Source organism: Rissa tridactyla, chromosome 10, assembly GCF_028500815.1.
Source record: "Rissa tridactyla isolate bRisTri1 chromosome 10, bRisTri1.patW.cur.20221130, whole genome shotgun sequence".
NCBI classification, from domain to species: Eukaryota; Metazoa; Chordata; class Aves; order Charadriiformes; family Laridae; genus Rissa; species Rissa tridactyla.
Genome location: NC_071475.1, coordinates 22951391 through 22964693, shown reverse-complemented (window position 1 = coordinate 22964693; position 13303 = coordinate 22951391). Strand labels below are relative to the sequence as shown.

The 13303-nt window shown below is 48.5% G+C and overlaps 1 protein-coding gene across 9 annotated transcripts in view; it reads left to right on the top strand.

Moving 5' to 3' along the window:
• Positions 1-267: 267 nt before the first annotated feature.
• IQSEC1 (IQ motif and Sec7 domain ArfGEF 1) overlaps positions 268-13303 on the top strand; it is a 347042-nt gene continuing 334006 nt past the window's right edge. For 3 of the 9 annotated variants that reach the window (XM_054216244.1, XM_054216246.1, XM_054216245.1), the window contains exon 1: positions 269-685. In XM_054216244.1, the coding sequence (XP_054072219.1) occupies positions 420-685 (266 nt within the window). In that variant the 5' untranslated portion in view covers positions 269-419. Of the gene's footprint in view, positions 686-13303 lie in introns of all 9 variants that reach the window. The other 6 variants (XM_054216248.1, XM_054216249.1, XM_054216247.1 and 3 more) reach the window with 4 other exon arrangements.

The window sequence follows — 13303 nt, the reverse complement described above, 5'->3', positions numbered from 1 at the left end:
GCGGGGCCCGGCGCAGGAGCCGCAGCGGCGGGCGGGCCGTCGCCCATGGCCGGCTGCGGGCCCGGCGGGGGCTGAGGCGGCTCGGGCAGGGCGGGACGGGGACAGCGACAGCGCCCGTGTGGCGGCGGCGGGGCTGCCAGCGGCGGCGTGGCCGCAGCCCCCGCCGGCTCTGCCCTCGCCCGGCAGCGGGAAGCCCCAGCGCCAGCAATGGCGGCTCGGACGAGGAGCCGCTGCGCGCCTGGGCAGCAGCCGCCACCGCTTTAGGAGGGGAAGAGCAGAGCTGGCGGGGAGCGTGTGGGGGGGGCTGGTTTCCGGCGGGTTATTTATTTCTTCCCTCTCGCTTAAGTTCCCAGCGGAGCGGGCTGGCCGGCTCCCGCGCCCCCACCTGCTTCCCGGAGGGCGAAAGGTGCAGGGAGGCCATGGAGAGCCCCGCCGAGAACCCCAGCAAGGCGGCGGAGTACCTGAAGGAGCTGAACAAGATCATCGAGACGCAGCAGGAGCTGCTGGAGAAGCAGAAGCGGCGGATCGACGAGCTGGAGCAGCAAGTGGCCAAGTTGTACCACGAAAACGCCTGCCTGCAGGACGAGCATCACCGGCACCTGGCCACATGCAGGCTCCAGCAGGGCGGCCCCCCCGCCTACCCGGGGGTGCTCAGCGCCATCCAGGAAAACGCAAAGCACGAAAAGTAAGCGCTGCCCGGGTTCGGTTCGCCCCCCCCCCCCCTTTTTTTTTTCCTCCCCAAGGAGGGTGTTTCTGGAGCGGGGTTTTCCTTCCCTTTCGTCTCGCGCCTGGCGTTTCCTCCAGCCGGCCCTGGGAAGCTGCGGGGCTCCCGGCAACCTGTGCCCGGTAGCCAGCCCTGGGGGGCAGCGGAGGGGGCTGCCTCAGCCCCGGCAACCCCCAGCCCCTCTGGACGCCGGTGCCCCGCAGGTTCTCCAGCCGGCATCCCGCGGAGGGGGTGGGGGGGGTCTGAGCCGCGGCAGCACGGCTGGGGGCTGCCTGGGGTGGGCTTCTTCCCCCCCTCCGCCGCTGGGCCCTGCCGCCCCCCCGGCAGAGCGATGCTGACGGAGAGCGGGGCGAGATCTGCCCGTTCCCCCGTAGCCCATTCCCTACCGGTTTGGGTACCGTGGTTACCCCGGGCAGCCGCTGCCCCCGCGGGGGGCGATGCCCGCCGGCCGCCGCGCTGTCGGGGACCCCCCGGAGCGCGGGGAGCCCGTCGCGTTGTCGCCGCTAACGAAAGTGACCCGGCGAGGGGTCAGTAAACATTGGCAGCTCGCCACCGCCCGGGCTGACTCGTGTGAGCTCGCCCGTTCGGGAGCCGCGTTCGCTCCCAGCCTTTGCCTCTATTTCCAGCCTCGATAAGCTGTAATTAATCGTGCGCTGCTTTGCCGAGTAGGGAAAGCCGCTTAATTGCGCGCGATTCTTAAGTAACAGGAATTCAAGAATAGCGATAACTAAAGTCGTGACGCTTACCCGGCGTGTTTCTACTTATGGAAAAAGTATTTAAGACTTAGTTTTACTTGACTGGAGTGGGAAAAGCATGCAGCGCATTACGAGCCCACCTCGCCGCCCCGATGCGACGCAGAGGGCTGTTTGTGACCCGCCGCGCTCGAATTCCCCGTGTTTCCGTGTTTTCAGAGACGCGCCGGGCGGCGGGTACCTCCTGCCTCCGCGCCAGCACAGCCCTGCGGGCCAGCCGGGCGGCACGGCTCCTCGCCAGCCCGCGGCCGGGGCTGCGGGGGCTGCCCGGGGAGGGGAGCTCTCCGCGGGGCTGGGACCCCCGGGGTGGCGTCTCGGGTGCTGCCGTGGGCGGTCCAGCGCGGGGTGGCACGTGTCGGGGCACAGGGCATCCCTCCATCCCCGCATCCCTCCATCCCCGCATCCCTCCATCCCCGCATCCCTCCATCCCCGCATCCCGCCTCTGATGGTAGCCCGGGCCGAGGAGCCGTGGGGAGGGCTGGCTCCGAGCCAGTCCGGGGGACCTGTCCCGGCCCCCCCGCCCCGCCCTCAGCGGGCCCATCAGGGTAGGGGTAGGGAGCGCTGCTGCTCAGGGAGCCCTGAAATCGTGGTGCTGTGAGGTGGTGCGCTCTTAGTGTGCTGGGGCTGAAGGAGCCGTGGTTTTGGTCGCCCGGTGCCCCCATGGCCTGCTCCCATCTGCAAATGCCGTGCACCCCTCCCTGGTGTAGCGGAGTGGGAAGGGAACCGACTCTTCCTCCCCATCTCCCTTCTTGCTGTCAGAGCGTTAATACTTGAGGGGCTTTTGGTGATTCTTTTAGGCTTTTGTTTTTTTATAAACAGTAATATCTCTATGAAAACTAAGCACATAGTGCTTAAGCAGACTGGAGAGCACATGCTGTCATTTAACAACCAATCCCATAAAGAGCTATCTCCAGAAAGTATGGAATATTTACACAAATCCTACCCCGTGCATCCTTGTCCAGTACCCGAGGATTTTTTTTGTGGCTGTGCTTCTAGTACAAGATGTCAACTCAGCTATCTTGTCCCATTTGTCTCTTGCAAACGACATTACTAAAAATTGTACAAATGGCATGCCTTGTTTAATAATATTTCTCTTCTCCAGCCCAGGACTCATTTGCAGAGCCCTCTTTGGGCAGGCAGCTCTGGGGACTCGGAGGCTTTTAAGTCTCTTAAGTGGATTTGATGCTGGGATCAGAATTAATCTGGGATATTTATGGCAGAATGGTATCGCTCCGGGACATAGCCTGCAGGGTTTACTGGGGAAGCCGGGAGACAGCCCTCTCTGAGAGCCTGGTCCTAGGCTGGGCATGTCTGGGTGGAGTTAGATTTTCAGGGCCACTTTCCTCTGAGGAAGGAACACCCCAAATCATCCTGTATCCATCCATGTCATCCCCCTCCCTTTGTAGGGAGCAAGCCTCTTCTCTTCTCCAGGAGACCCTGCCTCGCTGGGTGGGTGGGTCTCACCTGTGGGCTCCAGCCACCGGGGAGCTGGGGCGACAAGCCAGCCACAGGATCCGTTTACTCTCTGGCTGGATACAAAAGATGGAGGAAGTCTCCAACTTGGAAAATAGAAAATACTCTTGTCTTAAGGTCTTTTCCCAGTCCCGCAGTTATCTCAGCTTTCTGAAAACCTCACCTGCAGGTTCTGGGTGTCTGTAGCTTCCCATTTGGAAGCTTAGTCTTGGTTTCCCCAGAATTAAATGTCACCTTGCATGTGTTTGGGTGGGGAATCGGGATCCCTCGTTTGGTGACGTTGAGGATTAAATGTCAGTGATGCTCACTTTGGGGATCGCTGGTGTTAGGAGAGAGGCAGCCTGTGAGGTGGCAGGTCCAGCTTGTTCCCTCCTACCTCCCTCATCTTCCTCCCTCCAGAAGCAGCAGAACTGCTTGAGCAGCAGCGGGGATTGCTGCTCTTCCTCACCCTTCGGTCCTTCAAAGCTAAAATGACCGGAATGCTTTTTAAAGGAAATTTGGCTTCTCTTAGTGAAATACTTAAACAAATCAGTACTTCTAGGAAGTCATCTATAGTGTTTGTACCCTTGAGACTTGGATGGTTTTTTCTAAACCACTTGGGCTCCTGTCTCACAGAGTTCCACCTGTGTGAAGTGGATGTGGATCAGTGACACTGGGGTGTCGACACAGCTGTCCATGTAACCAGATGGTGGGGAACTTGTGGGATGCAAAAGGAAGTGTGGAAATGCTATACAAGATAATATGCTTATGATTAAAGATACTAAACAAACAAACAAACAAAAAACCAACACAAAACCCACAACAAAACACCCACAAGTCTTGAAACTTTTCAGTTCTTATAATGGCGAGACTATACAGCTGAAGACTGCTTAAATAATTTGGAAGAGCCGGCATATCTGTAGGAATTCTTTAGCTTGGTGAGGTGGGGGACTGTTAATAAGCCCTGTAATAGTCTTCTGGAAGAAAAAAACCAAGCTCCACCAGTCCAGTAAGGTAAAAATATTCTGGTTTTTGTCTTTCCAGAAAAGGACTGAAGTAGAAAGAAAGTTTCAATTGTGTGAGTGGTCTCGGAAGGAGGGATGGAGGGGCAGAGGGATGGATGAGCAGGTGCAGATGTGCTCCTTATCCTGCAAGGAGCATGTACAAAAAAGGTTTGGGTGCTTGGTTTCACTTCATTTTGTGGTAATTTTGCTGAGTGCAAATCACCCTTAAAAAAATCCACAAGTGGAATTGAGGATAATTAGTTGATTACAAGGCTTTGTTAGATGTAATGAATCAGCATGTTAAAGATAACAATAGGTATTTAACTCATTAGGTTGCATGAGACTAATTTTCAGTTAATCCATTTCATTTAACATTTGAGAAAACAGCAAGAACTTCTAGAACTCAGCTCCTCAGTGCGAGGAGGATGTGTTCAGTACATCTGTTTCGGTAATGCACTTTTTAGCGTAAATATGTAAAAACAAAGCTACTGGCTCTTCTCAAATTTGTACAAGTACAATTTTTCCAGCTCTGAAGGTTCAGCGCTGGCACGGTACCAGCTTAGGGAGTGATATTTGTACTTAACCTAATCAAGGTAAAAACTGTGTTGTTTTTCCGCTGAGAAAGTGCCTGGGAAGAGTTGGAGCGGGAGGTGGAGAACGATTATCTGCGGAGACAGAACAATCTTAGAGGGCTGCTGTTTGTAACTCAGTCTAAATTCTGCACCTGGCCTGACTGATTTATTTTTAAATGAATCTAGGACTGGCTTTGTTCTCTGGGGGAAAAAGTCACAACTGAGAACTTTAAGAAATCCTCGCTGTGTTTAGAAGATGCTGGCGGTCTCCGTGAGTGCAGTCTAGTGAGTGGAAGGAGTTGCTGGGTGACAGACAGTCACACGTGGAAGCTGCTCCAACGGCCTACAGAAAACGAGCCTGTGGCTTTGCGTGTGGCTCCTGGCGCGGGATGCCACCCTTGCACACAGGCTCTGCAGGAAGCCAGAGATCGCATTAGTGTAGAGACCAGCCTGGCTTTTATTTATTTATATTTCCCCCCCCTCCAGAGATGTCGTTTGCCGAGACAGACTGTTCACATGACGTAAATCCTATTTCCCTGCCTGTGCTGTGCTTGGGCAGCAGCTTATTTGTGTCTGCTTTAGGGAAGTGGAGGTATCCAGCATCTGTTAAAGCGTGTTTGGGCAAGGTTTTGCTTTCTCTGCCTACGAGGCTGTAGATGAAGTGCTTTTTGTGAGCTCCTCTTTCTCAATCAGCCGTGCAGGGAAGTGAGATTTGTGACCCAGGGTCTTGCTGGAAGGAGCCTGCAGCAGAAGAGCTGTTATTACTAAAAGATGCACCTCTACCTCTATTTAGTTTATTTTGCTCAGGAAGAATATATTTACGTGGAAAGCGTAGTTTGTATCCCACATGAACTCTTTACTACCACTACATGTTCTGTCAGCCCTGTAGCATGCAGGGGTGGTGTAATGCTGAGGTTGGGCAGGATGTAAACTTGTACCTTCAAATCACTGAAAACAGTTCTGCTCCCTTTTATTTTCAAGACGTAACCGGAACGGCATGACCACTGAGAGGTGAGAGTAAGGATCTGACACTGAAGGGAGTGCTTTTGCTTTTGAAGCACTCATTTCGGCATCATTAGTGTGATTTGTACAGCAGCAGATGAGTGAGCATCTCTTAGAGCAGACGTTTGTTGTTCTGGCAGGCTGTGAGAAATCAATAGTGGGAAGATGTATAAGACGACCTGAACTTGCTAACTAAACTCAACTAAATTATTTTGGATCTCTGCTGAAATATTGGCAAATTCTTCTATTTAGCATCTGCTAAATGATAACATGTAAAGGCAAATTAATTTGAAAATTGATGTGTGCTGTGTAACTAATAAAACAAGTATTAAAAAAAAAATAAGGGGGGGGGGGAAGGTGTGCAAAAAACACAGCGATGACAAAATAGTGTGCTGGTATCAAGAAAGTTCCTGGAAATCGGAGGAGGGAGAGAAAACATGGTCTGTACAGAAAACACTGAAAACACGTGCTATTTTGGGAGAGGAAAACAAATGCAGCAGGAAGCAACCCATGCTGTAAGCTACTGAGTTTAAAGGTGGTTTCAAAACTTGAAATGAAGCAAACCTGTCCTATTTAAAGCAGGCCAGACCTAAGGAATTATAAGCACTCGGTGGATCTGAAATCCTTCTCTAATGAAGCCTTATATTCTGCTGGCACCAAACACAACTTTTGAGCTTCCGAACCTTGTTCGGAAGTTCTTGTGTTCTGAACTTTAACAACAAAGCATGTTTTCATGCTAGTTAGTGCTTTGATGTTCTTCCTTATGAATTCCCTGTCAAGGAAATTGAAACACGCATCCAAAGATCTGCTTGTGGGAAGTACTTGGCAATGTTCATGGATCCCAGGTCCTCAGTGAGAGCTGCTGTGATTACCGTGAGTCGAGTCTCCAGTGTTGTAATTCCCACTGGTCAAGAAAGTACATCTTTACACTTATAAATTATATTAGAGGGACTGTGCTGAACATCTACATAGAAACGTGGGGTTAGGGGGAGCAGGAGCAGACCTGTTCTTCACAGGCGTGCCAAACACAGTGCTTTTGAGGAACTCTGTTTCCTGTTGAGTGAGGGATGCTAAACTTTGTCCGTATCCGCTTAAAGCAACGAACTTCCGGAAGAATGTGAAGTATAGACATACACATTTCTGAATCTGATTTGCAGTCTTGTTGGCCTGGTTATTCGCACGGGAAGACGAATCTCCACCAGTCCTTAGGGAAGGTGTCTTCTGGCAAAAAAAAAAAAAAAAAAAAATCAGCTGCAGCTTTTTTGAAAACCTGAATCAAAACACATCACGCTCAAAGAAGTATCTGTGGGAAGAGCTTCTTCAATGGCAGATCACAAGCTATGAGGGGAAAAAGAACAAGGTAGTTCAAGGTGCTTTCTTATGGCATACTGATAGGGAGAGTAAATTATTAAAATTAAAATAATAAATTATTGAATGCTTCCTGCAAGTAGCATCTTGAAAAGCTTAATTTCATTTTTTTCCTCCCAGTAAAACTGAGTGGCTTTTGTTCGCGTGCTGGTCTGTGATGCTAAACTGGAGCTGCTGCGCCGGGTTCAGCGTTGCGTGGCCCTTAGATGCTGAGCTCCTGCAGAGAGCGGTTGCAGAAGTACATGGGTTCCTCCAGGACTTTCTGAAGGGTATGAATCTGGTGAGGAACAGCCACAGTTGCTTCCTCTTCCAGTTTTGACACTATCTAATTTTGGGGGGCCCCTGTATGGTACAGGGGCTGCGCAGACCTGCAGAGCATCGCAGTATGCTGAATTTCCCCTGGCTTCAGGGCTGAGTTGGGATTACAATCCCTAGCATGGGAAGAGTCGCCTGTAAAGCAGGCGGCCCGTACGCCGGGGAGTTAAGTGTTTGTTACTTAGAGCCTTTTCCCATCTGAGGGCTCCTGCCTTCTGCATGCAGGTGGCGAGGAGGTCATCTCATGCCATTCAGCAAGGGGGGGTGGGAAGCTGCTTAGGTAAGTGGATTTTGCAGCCAGAAGTACTTCCTGATATGCAGCCCACACTTGCATTATTCTAATTTGATCCTATCGTTCCTACTCATACCTTCTCTATTATGTTAATTCCCCCTTTTTTGTGTTTCGCAGCCTGCAGATACTTTTAGGCGGCACTCCTGTCTTTCGTCTTCACGCCGCGAGCCTGCGAATGAGGTTGTCAGCATTGTGTTCTGCCTAGATCCTCGCCTAATTGCCTTATTTTTCTCAGCAGAATCGTTGAATTAGGAATTTGGACAACCTGAGCAGGCTTTGGTAGAGTAGATTTGAAGAGATGGTGCGTGATTGTGCGTTCTGCTGGATTTTAGGTCTTTGGTAGCTGTCCCTGACGCCGGCTGCTTTTTTCCCCACCCCCTTTGCTAGAGGGCTCATCTACAGCTTCTTCTTCAGGGTATTTCTTTGAAATCCTGGAATTCTCAGCTTACTGTGTGACAGTGGAAGAAATGCTGGTTTGTGCTAGCTAGAAATCTAGCGCAAACAAACTCTCTAGATGAGAATTTGTTACCCTTTTATGGCCATTACCACAGTATTGTGATAAAGGACAGAAGTAGGAGTAAGAGGTGTTTCTTTACTCCCATCTGGTGACCCGTTGTTTGCCCTTGTCGAAACTAAGTGCTGATAATGATTGCTATTTTACAGCTGGGCAAGTCAATGTTAAAGTTAACCATCATCTCTTAATAGGTGGTTCAGAGATTTAGGTGAAAAATGATTGCGTTAAATATCACACTTGAGATAAGCTTTTTTTTTAAAGCCTGGGTTCCTTCGTGGCTGTATACCAACTTGTTTGCTTTTAATGATGTTATTTGTGTGGTTAGTGCAAGGAAAAACTGGTAATGTTGCTGTGAAGCGGGCAAAATATTTCAACAGGGTGAAGGCCGTAAAACAGAACAGCTTTCACAACAGAAGCTGGAAACCTGAGTCTTACGTTCCTCAAACAGCTAGCTATAGAAACGTCTATTTTTGCTTATCAAACTGTAATTCTGGATGGAGTCCCACTCTTCTCACTGACTGGTGCTCCCTCTGCTGCCGCCTTCTCAAACTGCTTACCAGTTTCCTATGGGAGGGTGCGTGTACATCCCTATCTATACATCCAGCAAAGAAGCTGCTTTGGAACGGCAGCACCTGTGCCGCTTTTGCATCTCTTCAGAGCGTTAGAAAGGTAATTATGAATGGGGCTGAGACCTCTCATGAGTTAAGCTTTTTTTTTTTTTCCCCTTCTAGTATCTTAAAGTGCAGAGGTAAACTTTCCTTTCAAATAGCACCGGTTTCAAATATAGACAGAAAAGAAATTACTCTGCTGTGAGGCAGCTGTGGAGAATGAATGAGTCTTGCTGCTATGCTAGTGAAGGAAGATACTGCTACCGAGTAGCTCGCTATAGCAATTGATTGAAACATAATTTGCATTATTTGTATGTTAATAAGATTTCGAGTCAGACTTCCCTGACAAACATGAGTAGAGACAAAGACATACATGTAACACGTCTCTTACTGCACCGCAGTAATACGGATTTACTAACTGTAAATAGGCCTTTATTCTGAATAATTGGACAAATAAAGCAGGGGGAGGAAGGTGCGGAAGTGATCCTCTTCTCCTTTTTCAAAACTTAGGATGCAGCTGGGAGTTGATGTTTGGCAGGGTTTCTCCATCCTTGCTGGATTTCTACTAGCTGAACATCGCTGCCGGTGGTGCGGACCACTCGTAGTTAGGAGGTTTTAATTACTCTTCTTGGCCCCTGGAACTTGGAGCTCTAGGGTGAAGAAACTGCTGTTTTGCGAGGAAGCCAGGCTTGCCAGACTTTGCCCAGGCTGTGGGAGCAGGTCGTGCCTGGCTCTGCAAACCAGTGTCTGCCCCGAGAAGCTTTTGAACCAACAGGTTGCACTGTCAGATGGTGCTTGATAATCGTGCTAGAGGGGACAGGCTCCAAGTTGTGGAGGGTCTTGGCCTGGAGGGCTGGGTAAAAACTTGAGGCTAATGAAGTCCCCTCTGTGGAATGGCAACCGCTATCTTCTGGAAATAGTTTCACAAGTGTGTTTTCAAGGAGGGAAATTGACCATTTAATGTGTTTCTTGTTTTTCCAAGTCACCTCTACCAGTTTTCTGTCCCCTCGAACAACACTTTTCTCTACTGTGAACATAACTTATTTGTTCTGCAATGTAGTTTCTGCAACTGTACCTCTTTTTTTGCATTTTTTATTTATTGGGAATATCTAAAATTTAGGTGTAAGCTTGAGTAGCGTAAAGTCCATGTGTGTTGAAGTGACTGTTGACCAAGGTGAGATGATGACCCACTTCTTGAGCTTTGTACTAATGTGCATTTGCACTAGCACTTAAACCAGTCATTTCAGGATCATATTTGGAGTCTCTAAAATACCACGTTTTGATGTTGGCAGCCTCTCTTTGGAATTTGTTGTACTGTTTTTGCTGGGTGGATGGAGTTGTGTAGCACCCCTAACAACCATCAATCGCTTCTCCTACAGTAATACTGCCATAGTCAACAAATCCCTACTGAGCTTCCCGGCCGCCAGCGTTGAACCGGTATGCGCCAAGCTGTGTGTTTGAAGATGTTTGAATTGGTGGCAAACCGGGTTGTTATTAAGATCCTTTCTGTTTATTGCAAATGATGCTAAAACTGCTATTTCTGCCACCCTCTGTTGGCGTCTCCCACCTCTAATTTTCAAGCGGTTTGACTTCTGAGAAATAAATCTTTCATTTTGCTGCGTTCAGACCTCTGCTGCCTTACGATCAAATTCCAGCTCCTGGGAGGACTTTAGATTTCTCCTGCATTTTTCCATTGTGGAGGGGTGAACAGGTAGATCTGAAGCACGAGGGAGGGTTTTGCCGGTACCGTTCCGCAGTGTGTCTCCAAAGGGAACGCCTGCCAAGAGAGGAGCGTGGGGGCACCATCCGAAGTGCTCTGTCTGCCCTTGGGTGTGTTAGAGTGCGATGGGGACCATCCTAGGGTCCAGCCTGTGGGAAGGCTTTTTCATGAAGTTAATTACAGATGACACTTGGTTTGGCAGTTGCTTGATTGGTTCGGAGTTGAATTAGAGAATTGAACAGTGCCTACTGCTCTTGCCTCATCTGCTGATGGGCCCAACACGCTGCTTTTCCTCAAAGGCTTCAGTGGCTCTTGGGTGCACTCTAAAAGCTGGGAAAGCAGGAGGAGGAATCCAGCTTGGGTTCCCTACGTAGTATAGAAGATTTTCTTAGTCCTTGCTTTTGTCAACTTTACTGTTGAAATAGTCTTCAAAACTGACAGCAAGCAAATTTCATGAGCCTTCAAGGATACCTGTGTAACAACACTGAGTTTTCTTGGAGTGTGGCTTCTGCTGCAGTGAAAATGGAGCGTCTCCAGGTTAGGGTTACTCGGAGGTGATTGTCTGCCATGCCCAGGAGACGCTATTGTAACCAAAGAATATCTTTGAAGTTCTGTCTGCATTTGAATTAGGAGAGCTGTGATTGATTATTACTGAAAAAATAATCAAAGGCATAGTGGGATGGTAACTCCTCTGTGAAGGTGTAAAGGGAGAGTGTTGGCCTGGATGTCTGCAGTTCTTCAGTGGCACCCAGCACTCATGGGGAGAAGATGGAGGGGAATCCTTGCCCACTGTCCGGCGTGACCCTCTTGCTTGGGAGCAATACTAGAGTGTGACAGCTGTTAGCAGCAGCCTGCGCACTCTTGGCTCAGTAGACCTCAATATCTAGTTGTGTCTGGTTACAGGTAAGAAATGGGATATTGTAATGAGATGGGGACAACATGACCTCTGCTCACTTGACTGGTCTCCATTGCTTCTGTTTAAGATGTTCAATGCAGCAACATCTTGTTTTTCATTGTCTTTCTACAGATGTAATGGTTTCTGCTCATGCTTGGGGAATACAAAATCTTCTGTTTGGTTGTCTTCTGTGCACCATTAATGATCCTGGAAATACAGCAAATGTCAAGGATGTGTGTGAGAGAGAGATTCTAGACAATTGTCTTCCAGTTTAGCTTCAGGCATGTCACATCACTCTGCCATTTTGATCTCTTAGTATGGCTTTTCTGAATTTAGAAACTTACATATCCCAGGAATGAAGAATTTTTGACAAACCAAAAGCAAGTAAAATCACTTCTAACGTATTGTAGTATATAGCAGTATTTTTTTTAACATGGCTTCTTGGTAGCATAGACACATGGAGCGTTGAACCTTAAGGTCTTCTAGGAATTTCACATGCGCTCAAGCCTGTTGCAGAGGTAACTGTTGTGTCTGTTGTGTGGATGCTCCCTTTGTGCTAGTGCCAACAGTGGAACTGTGTGGGTGTCACTTGTGCTCTAGGGGTATACCTTGAAGTGAAAGGTCCGAGTCTTTGGTGCTTGTGACCGCTTCGGGTCATGTGCAGTTGCCGTCCATCATCTGTCCAGGGAAGGTGGCAACTGGCATTTGTCTCGCACCCTGCAATGCAGCTGGGATGTTGTAATTGTGCTAAATTCAGAGGGGCTTCTTAGCAATTCTGGTCACGATGGCAGCAGTGGAGGGATTGCAGGGAGCCGAGCTATCGTTCTTCATTCTTGCAGCTTACCTTCCCACATTTGCTTCATCGTCCTTTCACTGATGATTTCAAAGTACAAACTGGTTCAGACTACGCTCTGTTTTGATAGTCCTTTGTTCCCTTAATGGCTTCCTTAGCAAGGCAGACATGCATTCCTCCAGAAATTAAATTTAAGCATTGTTATTTGAATGTAAAACAACTTAATATATCGCCATCTTAAATTTTTGGCCTGAGCATCAGGATCCCCTGGCACGATGGACCCCAAGGCGCATGTGTGTGGTGTGCTGTGCATGTGCACTGCGTTTTAGACTTGCCTTCTGTATCTTCAGAGCATGCAGTGGTGTCCTTTGTTCACGAGTAGACAGGGATACTTACGTTAAAGGTCATCACGATGACGGTAAACCAAGAATGCCGAGTAGTAGGAATATCCCTTTGGGTTTTTACTTGCCACTAGGACTTGTGATTAATGGTTCTCTGTTATGGAGAATAGGTGTATTTTGAATTTTTTTTCTTATATTCCGTCTTTATATATAGACCCATAGCAGAAGCATTTGATTAATTTTGTTTTCAAGTTGGGGGGAAGTGCATGCACTTCAACATCTGCGTCAACCTGTTGTTCTTTCTCCTTAGCTTTCTGCTTGACCTAGGCAGGACTGTGGATGGTGACTCTTAAAACATAAGTGTAACTTTGTTAGTAAAATTTGCTGCTAAAACTGAACATTTTTGATGTTTGTCTTGATGCTTAAAAAGGCAAAACTGGCCTATATCATCTTGTGTCTTAATTCATGCACATAACTTTGAGAGCTGTGTAGCACCATGGAAGTTACCTCTAGTTACAGAAAAGTAAAATGGTTATGTCTGACCCTTCCTGTTGCTGGCATTTTGTGAAGTAAATAGCTGGGAGGATTTCCCTCTTCATAGTGGTCTTGTGTTGATCTCCCTGATTTGGAGACCTGACGAGCGAGGAATTTATACGCAGGGGGTAGGGCTGTGATCTAATGCAAATGAACTAGCTAGATTTGAATAAGGTAAAATCTATATTCAGCTTTCAGGCTTGATTCTATTTTAAGCTTTTAATTGAGTCCACCGGTTCGCGAGTGCTGGAGGTTGTCATGTGTTGAGAGAATGACTTTGTCTTGCAGAAAAGGAGAAAACTGACTTTTTTCTAGTTTGATGAAGGCTGCAGGACTAGTGCTAGCTCAGTGTTAAGGCTGAGACGGAACGTTCCCGTGCCTTCTGCGCTTGTCTCTGTGGGGTTAGCGGCTCTGCTA